The sequence below is a fragment of the Notechis scutatus genome, chromosome 1, assembly GCF_049901735.1.
Source record: "Notechis scutatus isolate UNSWTSFEM ecotype Mainland chromosome 1, rNotScu1.2, whole genome shotgun sequence".
Classification (NCBI taxonomy): Eukaryota; Metazoa; Chordata; class Lepidosauria; order Squamata; family Elapidae; genus Notechis; species Notechis scutatus.
This window is the reverse complement of record NC_142009.1, coordinates 310,093,571-310,113,220: the sequence shown is the minus strand read 5'-3', so window position 1 is coordinate 310,113,220 and position 19,650 is coordinate 310,093,571. Positions and strand designations below refer to the sequence as shown.

General features: G+C 36.7%; 1 protein-coding gene across 1 annotated transcript; it reads left to right on the top strand.

The window, feature by feature from the left end:
- Nucleotides 1-909: 909 nt before the first annotated feature.
- On the top strand, nucleotides 910-12,135 carry LOC148133487 (uncharacterized). The gene is made up of 2 exons (XM_087963639.1): nucleotides 910-1,000; nucleotides 11,237-12,135. The coding sequence occupies exons 1-2, from the start codon at nucleotides 910-912 to the stop codon at nucleotides 12,133-12,135; spliced, it is 990 nt and encodes a 329-aa protein (XP_087819765.1).
- Nucleotides 12,136-19,650: the final 7,515 nt, after the last annotated feature.

Here is a 19,650-nt window from a genome sequence, read left to right as displayed (position 1 = left end):
CTTCTTCTGGCAGCAGCTACTATAGTCCCCTATCCAAGATGCTGAGTTTTTCTAGGACATTTTGAAGTTATTCCCATTAGCTGTCACCTTTCATTAATGCACAGTGCTTCAAAATGGCACAAGATTTGGGACCTTGGCCTTGTTAAATGGCAGTTCTGGAGAAAGCATGTATTGCATTTCAAAACAGGTAGGTCCTCCATTCCCCAAATACCAGAAACAAAATGAGATAAGGAAGGTAGGTATTGTAAAGTTTGTGAAATATCTTCCAACTTCCAACAAGGATTGTCTTTGGATCACCTCACTTGGAAAGAAGCAGAAGAGGGATTAGAATGGAGCAATCAACAACCTTGTGAGCAGTTGCACATCTGCCTCATTTTTAGGGCTACTTCAGACTTCCCCCCTGCAGTCCCTGAGCAAATCCACCCTATTTTGTACTTAACCAATCTTTTGCCTTGTTTTCCTAACACTCCAAATATTGTGCTGTTACATTCTGCTAATGGATGGACAGAATCCCAAATCTCTTTGCATAATTTCTACCTAGCATTCTATTACTTGGAAATAATATCTAATAAATAAGTGCAAATAAGATTAATAAGAACCTACACATTTGATCCTATATATTTTATCACTTTCAAAATCACAATACACTTTTACTTACTGTGTGTGTGATTTATGGTGTCTGCGGGAAAAGCTTTGAGGAATTGTTACCTTTTGATAAAATTATCCCATTGAAGGCTCATGAAGCAAAGTGAGGACCTAGTTCGAAGCATCTACTCCAGTCACATTTCTTCAGAGTGGTTTGTGGCCCTTTAAAACACTGCAAAATCTGCACTACTTCTGGGCTATTACAAAAATAATATCTACATACAAAGGAACCTATGGGCATTGCTAGTTGTTCAGATTGAGAGTATGATAGGTTCAGGCCTAACCAGACCACTATGGACTTGTGGATCAAAATTGGGCAGGCTTAATCTCCCAAAAATGAGAGAATGGGTGTCAGGTTAGCACTTATAGACATTGGCTTAATCTTTAACTATTTTAAGGATAAGTGATGGCAAAACCTGGAACACATTTAGATTGTGTCTGACTTTCTCTTTGGATTGTTGGGAATCACTGTGACAGATTATTCTGTGAAATAGTTATGCCACTTAATAAACTCTGGTGTTGAGGGGTTCCATAGGATTAAAGGATGATGTCATGCCCCTGTTGGGGTCTGAATCCAAGGAGGAAGATGATCAGCTGACAGGGAGCAGGAGTGTGGCTCCATTGGTTGTAGAGGAAACTGGGGAAAGGCAAAGTCCAGCTGGGCAAAGCAGGGAAGAGGTAGAACAAGGGAGAGGGATTTCAGAGGAAGACCCAGCCAACCCCCTCTTCATCCTAGGGCATGCAGGGAAGAACAGAGAAGAGAGCAACATGGGTTGCGTGGCTTATGGGGGAGGAAAGGGTCCTGATTCCCTTCATTAGGCACACCTGGGAAGAGAGTTTAAAGGAGAAGCAGATGAAGAGCAGCGTTTTATGGGAACAAATGTGAGTTTATCTTGTGTTGACAGTGGTTATCTGCATTCCTAGCATCCTCCCAACTGGGTTGATTTACTGCCGGTCCTTCACTTCTGGAATTCCTTTTCTTGCCCTGCTGGATTAATTTCTCCTCTTGCCTTGATTGGACTTATAGTTAAAGTTTCTGTTGACGTTTTGGACTTGAATCTCTGGAGCCAAAGGTTGTTCCTGGAAGAGTTTTTTTTTCAGACCAGAAGGTAACCAGGACATTGGGGGGAAAGTTGGGGCTAATAAAGGCATTCCTACTTATTATCTGACTGTGTTGCCTTTGTGCCACACCCCGAGTCATCACAGGTGAATTGGAACTTAAACAGCTACCAAGTTTAAGATACCCATTTTGCCTCTTTGAGCTCTCTAACTCTCCAACTCAAAGAAAGTGGTCCATGTTTGAGACCTACCATTTGTGAGACTTTACGGGGCCACAACAAAGGTGATGTGGCTTTTGCTCCATTGATTTCTTTAGGGAAGCAAAAAAATAAAAGGAAAGGAAAGAAAAGAAAAGAAAAGAAAAGAAAAGAAAAGAAAAGAAAAGAAAAGAAAAGAAAAAAAGACAGCCTGGGGGCCAAATGATTCTATCTGAAGATGTTCCCAAGAGACTCTCCAAGCGCCTTTTAACTTCTAAATTCAGCTGATTACTCCTTGGGGACTTTTTACTAGTAGTGTGCAAATTATGAAATTGTTTCCAAAGATTTGTTTGCCTTGTGTTTCATATAGCCATGAAAATTATACTCTTGCTTTTTAATCTATGGACTATAATTTTGGTGACTGTGCTTTATAAAATTGTCATCCTACCTATATAATCTGCTGATTTGTTTACTCCACCAGCAATATTCACGTGCTTGGATTGTTTCATTTAGTATTTATTCAGCTCGTTTAAAAGCTGGAATATATTTGCAAATATGTTAGATATCATAAAAGCTGAATAAAAAGCAAGGTGTGATCATTATGACTGAATTAAAATGTCTTTAGAAAACATGTACAAAAATAGCAAGTTTCAATTTTCTTGTAGTTCATTTACATATATTTGATTCAGCATATAGTTAAGGCTAACATATTTTTTTTAAAAAACACCACTCTCACAGCACCAGAGGGCAAGGGAGCTCATATTGTTCTGAAGAATTCTAAAATGGTTGCTCTGGCTGTTCTTCAGACCTGAATTATAAAGGAAAAATATGGGGGGGGGGGGTCATTTCACCTCACTCAGGCCTTCTCTTATTTATAAAGAGATATGTAAGCTTAGGCATGCACTAATTCAATGATCTTCTTTTTCTTATGCTTGGTCAAAAAGGAAAAGGCATGACAGGGATTCTGCATGCAAAGGGGAATTGATGTGGTTTCCTGCTTCCGAGTTAGTGTAAATCCTTCAGTTGGGACCTTCATTCATTTTTCTAGCCAGAGTAGTTATAACAGGCAAGTGGCTATGCTGTTGAATTTTGAGTCCAAAATATGGTTATGAGTGAATATAAAAGAAACACATTCTGACTAAGAGCAAAATTTTACTAGTGAGTCTCCATCCAAGCAAATAATTCATGAAGGGCTACCCTTAAATAAACTAGACATTAAGCCATTTGATCTCTAGAAGCTAAGAGATCTACGCTATTAAAATATTTCAGGTGAAATTGTAAGCAGCATTCTGACCTGTGTGTTTACGCTTTCTTCTATATATTCTTCAGGATTCTATGATGACAATACATAAATATCTATGACATTATTGGACTATGTGTTTAGCGCTTCTACCTTCGTAATAACAACTGAGATGGATGAATTTTAGGAGCTATATTTTGACTGCACAGAAATATGATTTTAATTTGTATATTTTAAATTGATTGTTCATTTTAATTCATGTTCTTTCCCATTTTAATGTCAATGACTACATTAAATATTTGACTTTTCTCCTAAGGGTTTATATTTCTATCAATAACTAACAGCTGCACTCCCGATCAAATTTGATGTCTATTCAAAGGCAAGCCCCACTGGATTTATTAAAAAGTGTTTCTGGGTTTTCAGCCTGAATAAAAACAAGCATCTTAGTATGGGGGCAGGAAAAAAATCCTCATTATCCAACTCCCCTCTACAGTACTTGAAAGTTTAATAATTCACATTGACAATATGTCTACTATATGATCAATAGAATGCCCACATGTAGAGTCCTCTAATTATCTGAAGTTTGGGGTATCCTCTTCAACAGTGATCAATGAGAACTGAAGCAAAATACCATGGTGGGGGATCCTGCTGTTTAGTATTCTAGATGCTCCATTCCATTATTTCTTTCCAGACTTTCCCATTTTTCTCCAGGGGCCAATCAGAACTATAGTATATGATTGCTAAGCATATTCCTTCCTTCAGCAGTTTTTAACAAATTCATTTGCAGCCTCAAACTTTGGAGTGTCTTTAAACCTCATCATACTTCCTCTTTTTTTTTTTTTTTTTTGAACAAATTTTATTGATTTTTAAAGACATACAAAACATAAATACACAGAAACACAAAACATAAAAGCATAAGAAATCTCTTTTCTGAAAGTTGCTTAGTCCTGGGTTAAAACTCTTGGTACAGACACAAATTCAAATTCATATTCATTTTACATACCATTCCATATCTTATTAGCATTTTCAATTTTCTATATAACTTCTCCTCTCTTTTAAATTTTCTCAATTTTATTTTATTTATCTCCTCTCAATTCGAATCATAATATTTATTATTCTTTGTCTGTTCTATTTCCAGCTGTCCATTTATCTTTCTTCTTTGAAAAAAACTTCTCCTGTACACTAAATGGAGTATGATGCCTTTATCTCTTTCCCCTATATTTATAATACTTAATATAGAACACATAACTTACATTGGGATTCTGTCTGGTACGCTCTAAAATTATACAGTATTATCAAAACCAATACAAATCTATTCATTAATATTGATATTCATTTATATCTTAAACATTTAGCACATTACTTTTCAGTTAAATCACATACTTTTATGGGAGCACCATCATACTTCCTCTTGTATTTGAGTGGTGTCATTCATTTTGGTTCACATAAATAACTAAACAATAATATTACAGTATTTAATAGTATATGGGATATATGACAAGATTACCACAGTACTAGTTTGTTATTATAGTAATAAACCTTTTTTTAGTCTTAGAGAAGGTCTAGATGGTGGCTAAAATTCGGTTTTGAGACACCAACTTTGATGGATCCATCCATCCACTGTGCTGTAAAACATAAGATGCTTAACACCAAGAGCCCCACATGCAACAGGTTAAGTTAAAATGATAATGTAATACTTCATCTTGGATAGCAGTTTGGATACCAATCTAGAAATGAGATCACTAATTTGGACAGTTTACATCATCAAATTTTATTTGAACAAAAATATCTGTACTATCAGATATCATGAGAGTAAATTCATGAATCAATTCAACAACTAGAAAATATAAATATGCTATCCTGTGGAAGAGTTGTTAGGATCTTAGTTGAGTGTTAAAGAATCAATTAAACTACATTCAGTTATTATAGTAACCCTACAATATCACTATAGCCACCCATCTTTCCACAAAGTAACCCCTGGTGGCATACGTAAGAGGGTTACTGCATATAACTCACTTAATTTTCTCCACAATTACTACTTCTGCCTGAAGCTGATTGCTTCCCCTTGCTGCACAGAAAGGTTAGTTCTACAGCTAGTACCAAGTATCAGATGGCAACAATTCCAGCAACAACTTTTAGATAACACTCAGATCCTTCTCCTTCCCCTACTTTTATTTGAAATGATACTTCTTTCTTATTTACTTTCTGACAAGTAATAGGAGTGTGTAAAAATGAGGCAAGGTTTTTCCACTAAACTCATCTGTTCGCCAGCCACCTCAGAGGAAGAAAGTAGTGCATGTTGTTGCTGAATAATATTCAGGCAAGGACACAACAGGACAGCAAGCACAGAAGCAGAAGTCACTGAAAATAATTAGGATCCAGGCTAGAAACAGCTTTAAGAGTGGCTGAGTGCCAACACTTATTGTGGGTAAATTGATTTTTTCCTAAGTCCTTTGGAGTAATAAGACTGGAATAATAGGATATAAATATTGTAAAGAATGTAGAACATTCTAAAGGTCATAGAAGATTCTAATATTCCCTTATTAATCTTGTGAGTATCAATTTATTTATCCACTATGCAAAGATGCACACTCAAAAGTGACTAAAACACAGTTTTCTAAGTATTAAGGTAAAGTCTAGATTCACTGATTATGTGTCACCAGGTAAGTTTTGAATCTTAGGGATCACATACATAATTTTTCCCCAGGGTTATCTGTCCCCAACCTGATATTCCAGCTCTTCCAATGATGTACCCATTAGTGCTTTTATTGGATCTACCCATTTGGCTTCTGGCCACCTTCTTTTCTCTTTCCTTCCATCTTTCCCAGTATTATAGCCTTCTTCAGAGAACTAGGTCTTCACATAATGGGTCTAAAATATATCTGTCAACAACAAAATACAAAAGCATGGATGCTTTCCTATCTTGCATCTTCAAAATCAAACTTTTAATTTCCATTGTCCAAGGAAAAACCATTGCCATCATGATTCTGATCTTTGTAGATATACTATAGATATACTATACTATAGATACATCACAGCATTTGCATACCTTTTCCAAGGTCTTCATTGCTATTTTTTCTAAATGCTAAGTCCAAAGTGTGTTTCTTGATTGGTCGTTTCTTTACAGCTGTTAAATTAATCAATCATAAACATAGAAACTATCGAACACATCTTTGTTATCAGTTCTAAAGCTGGTTGCCATCTTCTTTTTAATCCCATTTTTTTCACTTTGCTCCTTAACTTTGTTTATGCTTCTAATCATTTGGCATTCTTAGCTTGATCAGCACAATGCAGGTTATTGAATATTCTCCCTTAACTTTTAAAATGGCACTCATCTTCTTCTAAAGCAGTTTCCAGATTACATATTCCGCATATAGTTTGAATATCCCATGTATTGAATTGCCCTATGCATTATTTTGAATATAGTTTGAATAAGTAAGGGAAGAGTTTATAGCCTTTTTTTCACTCATTTGCCAATCTGGAGGCAGTCTGTTTTGCCATGTTCCATTGTAGACAAAGCAATTTGACGTAATAGTTAAGGCATCAGGCTAGAAACCAAGAAGCTGTGACTTCTAGTTTCTCCTTACAAGTATCCCTTGATGTAGTCAATTCAATGATGCACATACTGATCTTTTTTGGGGGGAGGGGTATTCTTTGGTTTCATAATTATCCAAAGTTTATCAATAATAATGTTTCTTATTGTTCTAGATTTTCTAAAACAAGCTAGGAAAACCTGGCATCTCCCTTCCCATGCAGAATTCCCAAGTATTGGATTATCCTATGTATTATTTTGCTAGCGTATTGAAAATAAATACACTGAGTGCTAATTTGCACAGACTATTACATCTCCTTTATTTGGTATTATTACACAGGCTTGCCATACACTAAATAATAACCACACAAACTGACTTTTTCCAATCTATTGACCATTGTATCATTCTCCAAATTCCCTGTCAGAGTTGGTTAGAACCATTACATATTCTTCTTCTGTCACTTGCCATATTTCTGTAGATATTTCATTGACTAATGTAGATAGAAGAGTGGCCATTTCATTTAGAATCATTAGAATAAGGTTATTGCATGACAAAAGTACTGTTCTCAGGTAGTCCTTGCTTAGTGATGGTTTGCATAGTGACTGTTCACAGTTACGAAGATGACAAAAATAACTTTGCTACCAGTCCTTGTATTTATGACCTTTGCAAGTCTGTAAAACAAAGAACTGAAGTAAGATTATAAGCACAGTCATGGTTTCACTTAGTAACTGCTTTGTTTAATGACTGAGTTGCTAATTTCCAGTTGTGATTGCTAAACAAGAGCTACCAGTATGTAGGGCATCATGAAGATGTCAATTTAACAACAGTCACATTTTTCATTAGCTTAGAGAAGCTTTGGCATAATAGACTATTTTTAACTTTGTGGAACTAACATGCTAATGCAAATTTCAAGAAACAGTGTTAAAATATTATTTTTTCTTTTTTTAAATGTTGCTTTCAAGAATACATTCTTAATTATTTGTTTGACAACAAATCTGTAGTTTGATAAATACATGCTGAAATCTCAGGATTATTTCAAGTAACTGTTTCTTTTCATGAATTTTAATAGAGCAGATGTTCTCATATATTCAGGTATATAAATATTGCCAACAGTTGTAGTATCTGACAAAGCCAACATTAGACAATTCAAATTTGTAATAAGAGGATTGTTGATCTGGAGCCAGAAAAAGAGGAGAAAATTTGATAAACTACTATCTTGTCCAATTAGTTCAAGCCTTGAGCCAGCAATGCAACCTTCAGGCCCAGATAGAAAAGATATCCCAATTGTTTGGCATCATGGAAAGCCATGTGTTATTTAATCATCAATTCCCAATTTGTTACCAGCTGGTTATTGTAGCAGGATTCAGATGGAAAAGATGTTTCCCAAATTGTCATTGTTGTTGCTATTGATATCATTATTATTATCACTATTATAAATACTACCTGGAGTATTCAGAAGCATTGCTGAAGATGAAATAAATGCTATACACAATCAAATGAAATATTTAAAAAATGAGTTCTCATACAAGACAGTGTATGCCAGCAAGTCACTAGTCTGTCAAATATTTATTATATAATTTACATAATTTGTAATGTAGACTGACTTACATCTAAACCCATAAAAGGGCTAATCATAAAAACATAACAACAACAAATAAGTAATATTTATATCCCCAAATGTTCTGTGGAAAAGAATTGTTTTACCTTGTTTCCAAGCGTTAGAAGGGTAGAACCATCCTGATCTCAGAGACAGAGGGCTGTTTCATAGAGCTGCCTCCATGACATCTCCTCCCTCTCTCTCCCCACTCGCATCTACACTTAGATAGGCAGATACTTGTGAGACCAGATTCATCCTCGGGGAATTAGGTGTCAGCTTTGGAAGCCATATTAGCACCAGAAGCTTCCACGCTGCCACATTCTTGAGCGTGGGAAGAGGGATTTCATGGAGCATATGTGGTTAGACATAATAGCATTCTTCTTTAAAGTCAAGGTCATGTTATTCCTGCACCTGCCTGGGGAGGAGTAGAGTGGAGTTTGATCTTGACCAGCTCAAGGTTGACTCAGCCTTCCATCCTTCTGAGGTCAATAAAATGAGGACCCAGATTGTCGGGAGCAATATGCTGACTGTGTAAATTGCTTAGAGAGGGCTGTAAAGCACCGTGCAGCAGTATATAAATCTAAATGCTATTGCTATCATACAGCTACAGTATATGTCTTCTAAGCCTGCATCTTGAAAAGTTGGTCAAATTCTTCAAACATTTCAAAATATCGCAGGAAAGACAAGTAGTTTCCAAAGCATTTGAACTATTTCAACTTTTTAATTATTGTTCAAATTAGCATATATAAGACATAATCTTTAGTTGCTAGTAACCGCCACTTCAACATTCAAACTACTGGGTATTTTCTCCTTATGTCTTATTTTGACATTTGACCGTTGTATTTCATTCTCTGATGTTGTCCTTGTGAATGACTCAAAAACTTCAATTTGAATATTGTGTAGTAACTTGCTTATTTGAGCCTTCTCCCACATCTCCAAATGCTTCATTTGGTTATATATACACCGAGTTTGATGTAACCACTTTCAAACAAGAAATGAGGGACAAATAAATCCTACAGGAGTAGAGAGAGAAATACTTTTAAATAAAAGCAAGTAGGGCAAGTAGTTGAAAGAAGAATTTTACATGTTGATTCCAAGAAAATGTCCTGTTAAAACTGATAAAAGAAATTTCACACAGGTAGGGCTATTGTCCTCTATTTTCTATCACTTTAAATAGAATTTGATAACTACAATAGTTTCAATCATATGGAGTGAAGCACAGTCAACAGCAAGAAAAATCTAAACCACCCATATTGGGAAAACAATATATATGTATGGTACCAATTTTGTTTACCAACAAACTTTTCTCTGGGCTTATTGAAAAAAACCAAATCCTCAAAGGTTTTTAGTTTTCTGAAAAATGTCAAATTTGGAGCCCTGTGGACTTCAGGAGAAATGCTATTCAAAAGGGCAGGAGTTTGTCATAGAGAAGACAAACACAGAGAAGACACAAGATTACTACACTACTAACATGGGCAGCATCCTGCCCATACACTTTTATCTTTCTTGGTGACTTCAATCTACTTCATATTAACTGGACCCTAAATGAATATACAACTGTACCTATACATGCAACATTCTACAATGCTGTAACAAATCTGGGACTGGAACAACCAGTAACCAACAATACTAAACTTAACAACTGCCTCGATCTCATCTTCTGCAATAGTTTGAATTCAATTTACAGAATACAAATTAAAGAACCCTTTTCCAACAGTGACCACAACATAATTGACTTTTGTCTCAACATACGTCCATGCAAAAATCATCATAACAACGGGATCCCCAATTATAACTTCAAAAAAGGCAACTATGATCTTATAGACAACGATCTCTCATCTCTTGATTGGCAATTTCTATTCACTGGATGCAATACTGTTGAAGACCATTACAACATATTCTTACTAGAAATCAAAAGAGCCATCAAACTATAGCTGTTATGTACCAATAACAACTCCCCAAACCAGGAAAAAACAGATTACCCATAACAATAAGGAAGCTTCAATCCAAAAAGAGATCACTTTGGTGAAAAAACAAATCTGGCCACATTGCCAACTTCAAAAGCCGATACAAAAATCTATGCCACCAGATACAAACTGAATGCACATTATCACATTAAACAAGAAGAAAGCCTTCTGTGCACAAATTCCACCCGTGCTTTCTACAATTTGTAAACAACAAACTAAAAAACTCAACGTCCATCACACCCCTGAAAGGACCTAATGGCAAAGACTGCAATGACGACACCATCAAAACAAACCTCTTTAACACATTCTTTTGCTCAGTGTTTGTAAACAGCAATGGATCAAGCCCAATACTTCCTAGTCGAACCACAGACAACTACAATGATCTAATACATATCGATTTTACAGAAGACATTGCTGAAAAAGCACTGCGCAATCTAAAACCATCTCTATCTATTGGACTGGATGGAATATGTGCCTACTTCTTAAAAAAGCTATCCACTGTCATAGCCAAACCTCTAAGCATAATCTTTGAAAAATCTTTCAGGACCAGCTCCTTGCCAAAACTATGGTCACAAGCCATGGTCATCCCCATCTTCAAAAAGGGAGACCCCAGCCTAGTTGAAAATTACAGACCAATCTCCTTATGCTGCGTCACCTGTAAAGTCATGGAATCAATTATTAACCAATCCATTATCCTCCACTTAGAGACAAACAACCTACTCTCTAATAAACAATTTGGTTTCAGAAAAAAAACTATCCTGTAATCTGCAACTCTTACACTTCAAAAACATATGGACTACACAACTCGATCAGGGCAAAGCAATAGGCGCAATCTACATAGACTTCTGTAAAGCCTTTGATTCAGTGGTACATGACAAACTACTCCTAAAACTAAAATCTTATGGTATCTCTGGACACCTACATAACTAGATAGAAGCATTCCTGTCAAACAGACAACAAATGGTCAAAATCCTATTAAATTCTGTACTTGTCAACAGTGGTTGACAAGGCAGTGTTTTTGGACCAATTCATACTCTACATAAATGATCTCTGTGATCATATTAAGAGCAACTGCATTCTCTTCGCTGATGATGTAAAGCTATTCAACACCACATACAATACTATTACCCTCCAAAAAGACCTTGATTATGTAACAGAATGGTCAATCAAATGGCAACTTCAAATCTCAACAAATAAATGCTCTGTCTTACATATTGGCAGAAAAAATCAGAAAATAAAATACAAGCTAAATAGGCAAAACCTTGTTGAGGATCCAAACTTTGTCAAGGACCTTGGAGTACTCATCTCAAATGATCTAAGTGCTAGAGCCCACTGTAACTACATAGCCAAAAAGGCATCAAGAGTTGTTGATCTAATCCTTCGTAGCTTCTTCTCTGCTAGTATCACACTACTAATTAAAGCATACAAAACATTTGCTAGACCTATACTTGAATACAGCTCATCAGTCTGGAACCCATATCATGTATCTGATATTAACACAATTAAAAAAGTTCAGAAATATTTCACAAGAAGAGTTCTCTGCTCCTCTACTCATTGCAGAATACCTTATGCCATGAGACTTGAAACTCTAGACCTAGAAAACCTAGAACTATACCGCCTCCGGTCCGATCTAAATATAGTATATAAAATCATACATTGCAATGTCCTACCTGCAAATGAATACTTCAGCTTTAATCATAACAATACAAGAGCACACAATAGAGATAAACTCAAGGTTAACTGCACCAAACTTGACTGCAGAAAATACGACTTCAGCAACAGAGTGGTCAATGTTTGGAATACTCTACCTGACTCTGTGGTTTCTTCCCCAAACCCCCAAAATTTTAACCTTAGACTGTCTACTATTAACCTCACCCCCTTCCTAAGAGGCCTGTAGGGGGCGTGCATAAGCGCACCAAACGTGCCTACTGTCCTTGTCCTATTGGTTTTTTTATTTTTCTTATAAGTATCTATCTCATGTATTCAAAACTATATTTATTCTTATACCTGTATCTTGTAAGCGATTGACAAATCAAATAAATACTAAAATAAAATACTAAAGGATGACAATATTGAACTGATGGGACTTGGAGCATGTCAACCTTATTATAGTTACTAGATAGACAGACAGTTGTGGAAAGGTGGTTCTATGAAGCATCCTGGCTTAATGGCATCATCATTTCACAATAGAAAATGAACCTGGTAAATAAAGGTAAACAGTAAACGTGTCAAATGAGCAATATGAGATAAACCCATAAGTCCTCATGCTGTTACATTCTGGATCAATGAATCTTCCAAGTGATTTTATCTAAGGAAACAAAACCATTTTGATGAGGTACTCCATCTCAAAATGAACAATGCTAATTAGAAATTCTTGCTCTGATACAAGATAGCTTCATGTAGCGTTCAAAATTTTCCTTTGTTTCTGTGATTTGTATTGTGCACCAAGGAATATAAATAATCAAATGTTTTATGTTGATTTCATTTTAGATGATGTGAAAATTTAGTATATGTCTATGAAGGAGACTTATATATGAGCCTTATCAATGTATGGTAGAAAGTTAAGAATTATATTGTTTCATTTTATAACATTCATTTTAGGGTAGTTTTATTTTATACCATTGAGAAATCTTGTTCAAATTCTATTTTCTTTTTCTTATCATTTTTCTCTACTATTGTCCTTCTTTCTTTGCCCTGTCTGGATATAAAACCAAAGGCAGTGATCCATCATAAGCCATCTGACACAAACAAATCACAATCTTTCTATTTCTGGTTTGCATAGAAATGAGTTGAAAAATGACTTAGCATTTCAGAAGCAATTCACTGTTGATGATTATGAAGGGCAAGAATGTATTTTTGAACATTTATCATTGAGGCCTCCCTCCCACTGACCTCCTTCTCAATTGTATGTTCACAGTTGGAGTATCTTAAATAAAGTTTACCCCTGTCAATTAATCTAGTTGATAATTCAAAGTTAAAATGACATACTGTAAAAATATTAAGCATTTTACAAAGCAGAAACTAATAAGTGGAGGCTTAATAATTTGAGAAGAGAAATACAAACAGTGTCAAATTTACCCACTGAGCAATTTAATATAGTTTCTGCACAATTTTGCAAGTAATTATTTATCCAGTTAATCTGCATAAAAAATAATAAATTATCTTCTGCAATATTGCTTTTGGTGTTTTTCGTAGCATAGGCAATTATGACAGTAATGTACAGAAAAATACCACAATACTTACTTGCCAGACATAAGAATTCTGAATAAAGAGATTTTACAATAGTGCTTCAAAGTTATGCTGGAGTCAATATATTATGAAACAATCCTCTCGAGGTAAGATAACACTTAACAATACTTCCTTGGCAAATGTCTTCAATTAATGAATATTAGTGTTTATAAATTTGGAGTAACTAACTGAATTCCTAAAATTGATACTGATTTTTTCAATTTGCTTTCCTCAATTGGAGACACCAAACAATGTCACCTGCCATGGGACAAGATATTAGCTGAGGTTCCCTGAGGTACTTCTGATATCTCCACCTACTGTTGGGAAAGAGAAATCTAATACATGAGAATTTCACACAAGACACAAACATGTTGTACTCAATCGCACAAGTTTTGCAGATTTCTCCCTGATAAGGACAACCAAACTAATGATAACATATATAGCAATCAGCCTTAGAAGTGATAAAAAAGATAGTGATATGGTAGATGCTTTTTGCCTTTTAGGATCAACCATGAACAATAAAGGAACCAACAATTAAGAAATATCCTGCAGATTAACATTTGGTAGGGTAGCAATGAAAGCTTGAAAAAGTTATCCAAATACCTTTATCTACAAAGATCAGAATCATGCAAGCAAGATATTGTTGTGACACTCAATGGAGGTGAAATTTGGACACTGAAAAAGCAAGAGAGAAAGAGAAAATAATGCTTCAGGGTTGGATGAGATTGTAATCCTGAGATCATCATGGAAAGAAAAAACACCCTTTTCCCTAAAAATAGATTGTACAACAAATTAATCTATGCTTATCACCTGAAATACGACTGAGCACAAATTATCATATTTTGACCACGTTATGTGAATACCCAGCTCCACTGAGATAATTCTGAGAAAAGTGCAAAGAAAGAGAAAATAACCAGCAGCAAGATGAATAGATTTGATTATGCTGGTAGTGGTTGCACCACTACAAGATCTGGAAGGACATCCTCACAGAACATCTGGAGGGGGTCCATTTGCTGAGTGTTAACACCAACATTATGGAAATCAATCAATCTTTGTAATAAAAGCAATAGAAATAACATTGTAACTTATTTCACAATATAGTGTAGAAGGTAATCATAAATCAATTAAAGTTGTTATACTATGAAGATACATAAACAGTATGAACGTTTAAGTAAGATGTTTAAAAGGCAAACTCTCCTTCAAGTAGAGCTCTATTCTTGGTGATTTTTGGACATCTGTCTGTTCTCATAATTCTATTCTCAAGAGTCAACTGCATGGGTCTACCAGGAATAAAATCAAACTCTTTCTCTCTCCTGAATTATTCAGCAGGTAGACTAAATTTGTTAGACTAGAAGGATATGTTGGAACTGACCAGAATCCTTTCTATATTCAGAATTGTTGCTTTTTTTAATGGGCCCTGCCAATGAGATACTATATAGCCTGCATAATTGTGCAATCTCAAGGGGAAGTTCCTCCCTTTCTTTGTTTTTTTAGAATAGCTGATGCTTCCCAAGGTGTTAGGAAAAGTAATTTATACACAATTTGTCCTTTTTGCCAGCTGAACTACAGCCAATGACAGCGATCCTTCCTAACATTGCTAACATTATTAGTGCAGGCTGGGAGAATTGTTGATGATTTAGTGACTTCAAAGATGCCAAGAGGCTGTATCTCTTTTGTGTTTCCTTTCTCTCTCTCTTGTTTTAGATTTCATAAAGTCTTTTATCATCCTGACATGTCACATTGTTATATAACACTTCATAATGACCTGTCATGTTGTACTAAAAAAGGTGTTCTTTTTCACAGTTTTGGATTTCCCACTGAATAATATGTGTAGGCACAAACATAGACATATACTCTGGTCTAATCTTTTCTGCTTCTTGCCTTTTGTCAGCATTGATCATTCCCCTTGGATTTGTGTCCTCGGAGAGGCTATTTGGAAGCATCCAAGTGAGGTTTGTTCTTTGTTTATATTCTAGTGGCTTGCCGTAGGGTGGTCTTAGAGGTTCTTTTGTTGTGCTGTTTACTGTTAGGCAAGACAAGAAGCAATGGATATAAACTAATCAAGGACGGAAACAACCTAAAACTAAAGAGAAATTTCCTATTGGTGAAAACAATTAAACAGTGGAATACTTTGCCTTCTGGAGTTGTGGGTGCCCCATCAAGAAGCGATTGGACAGCTACCTGTCTGAAATGGTATATGGTCTCCTGTTCATGCAGGAAGTTGAACTAGAAAACTTCCAAGATCCCTTCCAACTCTGTTATTCTGTGTTCGATATTAGTGACTTGTTTGGCAGTTCCTTGGTTGTGAGGTGCCCGGGTGGCGCCAGGTCGCGTGGGGCTGGGTCCGCCGGCCCGTGCGGCCGCGCCTGGCGTGGGTGGCCTTCGGCGCGGGCGGCGGGACCAAAGAGTCGGGGGGCCCCGGGCAAAGGGAGACGAATGCTCCGATGGTGGTGGGCCCCCCCCCGTCGGCGGAGGCGCGCGGTCGTGCCCTCCCCGGGGAGGCGTCCGGTCGTGGTCGGCGGGGAGGGGGGTGGGAAGAATCATCTCAAATCGCGTGAGGGTTGTCGGGGGCGGGGGTAGACTAACGTGGTGGCGCAGGCGCTCGCGAGGGCCCGCTCGTGGCGACGGGGTGGCGTAGGCTGGGCTGCGCCGAGGAGGGGGGGGGGGAGGAGAGGAAGGAGGAGAAGAAAAAAAAAATGGCAGTTCCTTGGTTAGGGTATTATTTACTTCTTGATTGTTGGTCTGATGTTAATTTTGGAGTTAATCTATACTAATCTGGGTACTGATTGCTAGTGGGGAGGTGTTTTGGTCTTTTTGTTCCCTTGTTCAAGAAGTAAACAAAAACCCAACCAAGGAATTGCTAAACAAGCTAACAGTAAACAGCCCAACCAAACAATCTCTAAGACCACCTTCACCAATATTGACATGGCAAACCACTAGAGTATAAACTGAGAGCATACCCCTCTCCTTACTAGCACTGATGATGTTATCCAGTTTGGGTAATGAAACGTCTTCAAGAAAACAACCAAACTCAGAGAGAATCAAGGACCTTTCATTCTGCTCATAGAACAAAATTGAGAATTACAAATAGATGTAAATTTTCCGGTAAGTGCTTTTTTCCCCCTATTAATCTGTTTAAAAACAGAAAGCATGGAAAAATGAATATATTAAAAACTTGTGATACTAACACAGAGTATATTTATATGAATATATGCAGCCTAATAAAAAATGTCATATACTGTATAAGCCTAGAGAGATGTGAATATGAATAGGATCATAATGTAACAATATATTTCAATCAGTGGTGGGATTCAAATATTTTTACCACCGGTTCGGTGGGTGTGGTTTGGTGGGCGTGCTTTGCACTTCGTGTGTGCGTGCATGCCAAATATGCACTTTGCACAGGCGCAGAGGCATTCTAACTCACCTCCTGCGAGCCTGCACGATCCTGGTCGCTTCAGCAGCTGCTGCGCAACACTCTTCTGTGCCGCGCAAAGCAACTACATTTCAAATTCAGAAGATAAATGGGAGCCCGGGCGGGCGGGTGGACCCAACAGCAGAATAGTAAGGGAGAATGGAATATGGATTTTGTACATGTACATTCGTACATGTACATTCTTTTCTTCTCTAATGTTAGACCTCTGCTGGTAGGATAGAAAAACTGGGAGTTATTGCTGCAGCCTTTACACTATTTCTGTCTTGCAGATTCTAAAAGGTTTAAAAAAGTCACAACAATCCAAAACATAAGAACATAATGACAAAGAAATATAATCCTCTTGCTAAGAATTGCCTTTTTTTTTTCTTTCATGCATCACAGCCAGTGTTCAAAACATTTGTAACACATATCTCCTTGAAGCTAGAATTTCCCTATGGAGACTTCCCCTACCTAAAAAGTATTTATGCACATTTATTACTCTGAACTTATTGGTCTTTGTTTCAAAATTCATTCATCTTCCTTTAATATTCTTATGGATATTTTAATCCATCCAGGACCTGCAAAATTCACACTAAATTTTGTTTGAAACCCAGGTTGGCAGCATCAGGTCTAAAGAAATCTGCTTCTTCATCCATTCCAAAGGGCCCCCAAGATATCTGGGGATGGTGTTGGATAATACAATACTGCTTGACAGTCAACTTGCCTAACTTATGTTTTGTAATCCCCTGTTGATTCCATACTCTTTGGGGCCTTAGACCTCGTGGCTGCTTTCTTCCAAATCTAGTCAAAAGGTTGAATCAGAAGCCCAGCAAACAATAAGATTGTATCAGAATTGAACAATTTATTGAGTAGCTTCTCTCTCTCTCTCTCTCTCTCTCTCTCTCTCTCTCTCCTCTCCTCTCCTCTCCTCTCCTCTCCTCTCCTCTCCCCTTCTCCTCCAAAGATGGTCTGTGTAATCAAGCATCATTTCTCTGGCCTTACCTCTTTATTCTGAGGTCTTTAACATGTCTTTGTCAGTGAACCTGGCAATGGGAGCACATTTGTGATGAATTGCCTCCAAAGTGACAGCATGGGGCCAATCACTCAATGTTGTCTATATGATGATAACTACCAAGGAATATCTGAAGAGATACTTAGAAAGAGCTATTTGAATTCTGATGCTAATGAAATAATCAGACTTGTTTTCTGGTGAGGTACATGCTGCCTGTGAGCATCAGTATATATCAAATACAGTGGCATGTGTGGGTGTGGATATGGGTATTGCATGTATCTATAACCATAGTAACAAAAGCCCTGTCTTTAAAGTATGCTATTTGTACATGCAGAACATTTTGCAATGAACATTTTTTGTTGCAATGTTTCTTTTTTACTTTTGAGATTTGTAGCTTCTTTATATATAGATAACATTGCATCTCTCTACTCTCCCTAAGCAGATTAATCTGCCTTATTCTAGTTTAGGCCATTAGTTCATCTACAATAATTCAGTTCTACGCACTCTGATTATATCCTTGGGCAGATATTGCCTCTGCGCCCTACTCCAATCAGTTATCTCTTCCAACTACAAAGACTTTCTGCTAGAAAAACATATATAGTTCCAATGAGCTGATTCTTTCTCCTCCACACACACACACCCATTCTTTTGTTGTGGAATTTCCTTCCCTTCCCTTGCTCCTTCCCTTTCTCCTCTCCTGACCTGAGAAAGACACTCCAATTTTTGGTAAAATTAGCCTTCCTGAAATTTCCTGGTCTGTTGTAGTTATCTTGTCCTATGTTTTATAGCAGGGGTGTCAAACTCACGATGACACTTTATCACAATTTTTCCCCCTTCGCTAAACTGGGGGTGGGCTACAAGTTTGGCCCCCTTCTGTTTTATACCTTTTGAACCAGCTTGCACTTATGACAGTTGCAGCAACCTGCCGTCATGTGATTACCATTTACAATTTTTTGGCTTCTGCCCCCCAAAAAAGACAAGGGGGAAACTGGCAGAGAAGTTTGCAAGTTGTGGTCACAATATTTCTTGCTTAACAAGCCCATCAATTAGCAACAAAACTTTCTGGTTCCAATTACAGTTGTAAGCTCAGGATTCCCTGTATATTTTAACCTTCCTTTCTGAAGTTGTATTGTGATTCTCTTATTTCTATAATCTATAATGTCTAATCATTAAAATCATAAATCATGTTCATTTCTTTTCTATGCAAAAAGCCCAAAAGAGGTTTCCAGTCTCCAAGCACATGCTGTCTTTTCTCTAATCAAACAAGTCAGTCTAGCAATTTCAGCAAGTGGTTATCTCACCAACCGTTCATCCATTATAAATATTGCTAATTTTTTTCTGACTTTGTGCATACAATAATCCTATGTAAAAACAGTGTTCCAAGGCTCTTTTTTGTTTATCCATCAGGACGAGGAAAAGTTCTGCTTTCAATTGAAAGCTAATCTTTACAATCCTTTGAATCAGGGTGTGTATTTGAATCCATTTTTTCTAGCTCTTTTACACATCCACCAAGCATGATAAAACAATTCTTCTTGCTCATATTTCCAACCTAAAGTTAAAGTACCTTTCTTTATCCATTTTGGATGATTTCTTCTGATGTCATATACCAATGGTATATAATTTAATAAAAAATGTTCTTAAGATTTTGATAATGCACATTTCAATCCTTTCAACCACTATTTTTCCACTGTTCCACCTGCATACTGTAACTGATTTTTAGCCCACTTTATTATATGTTCTTTCACTTCTTCTTGTGT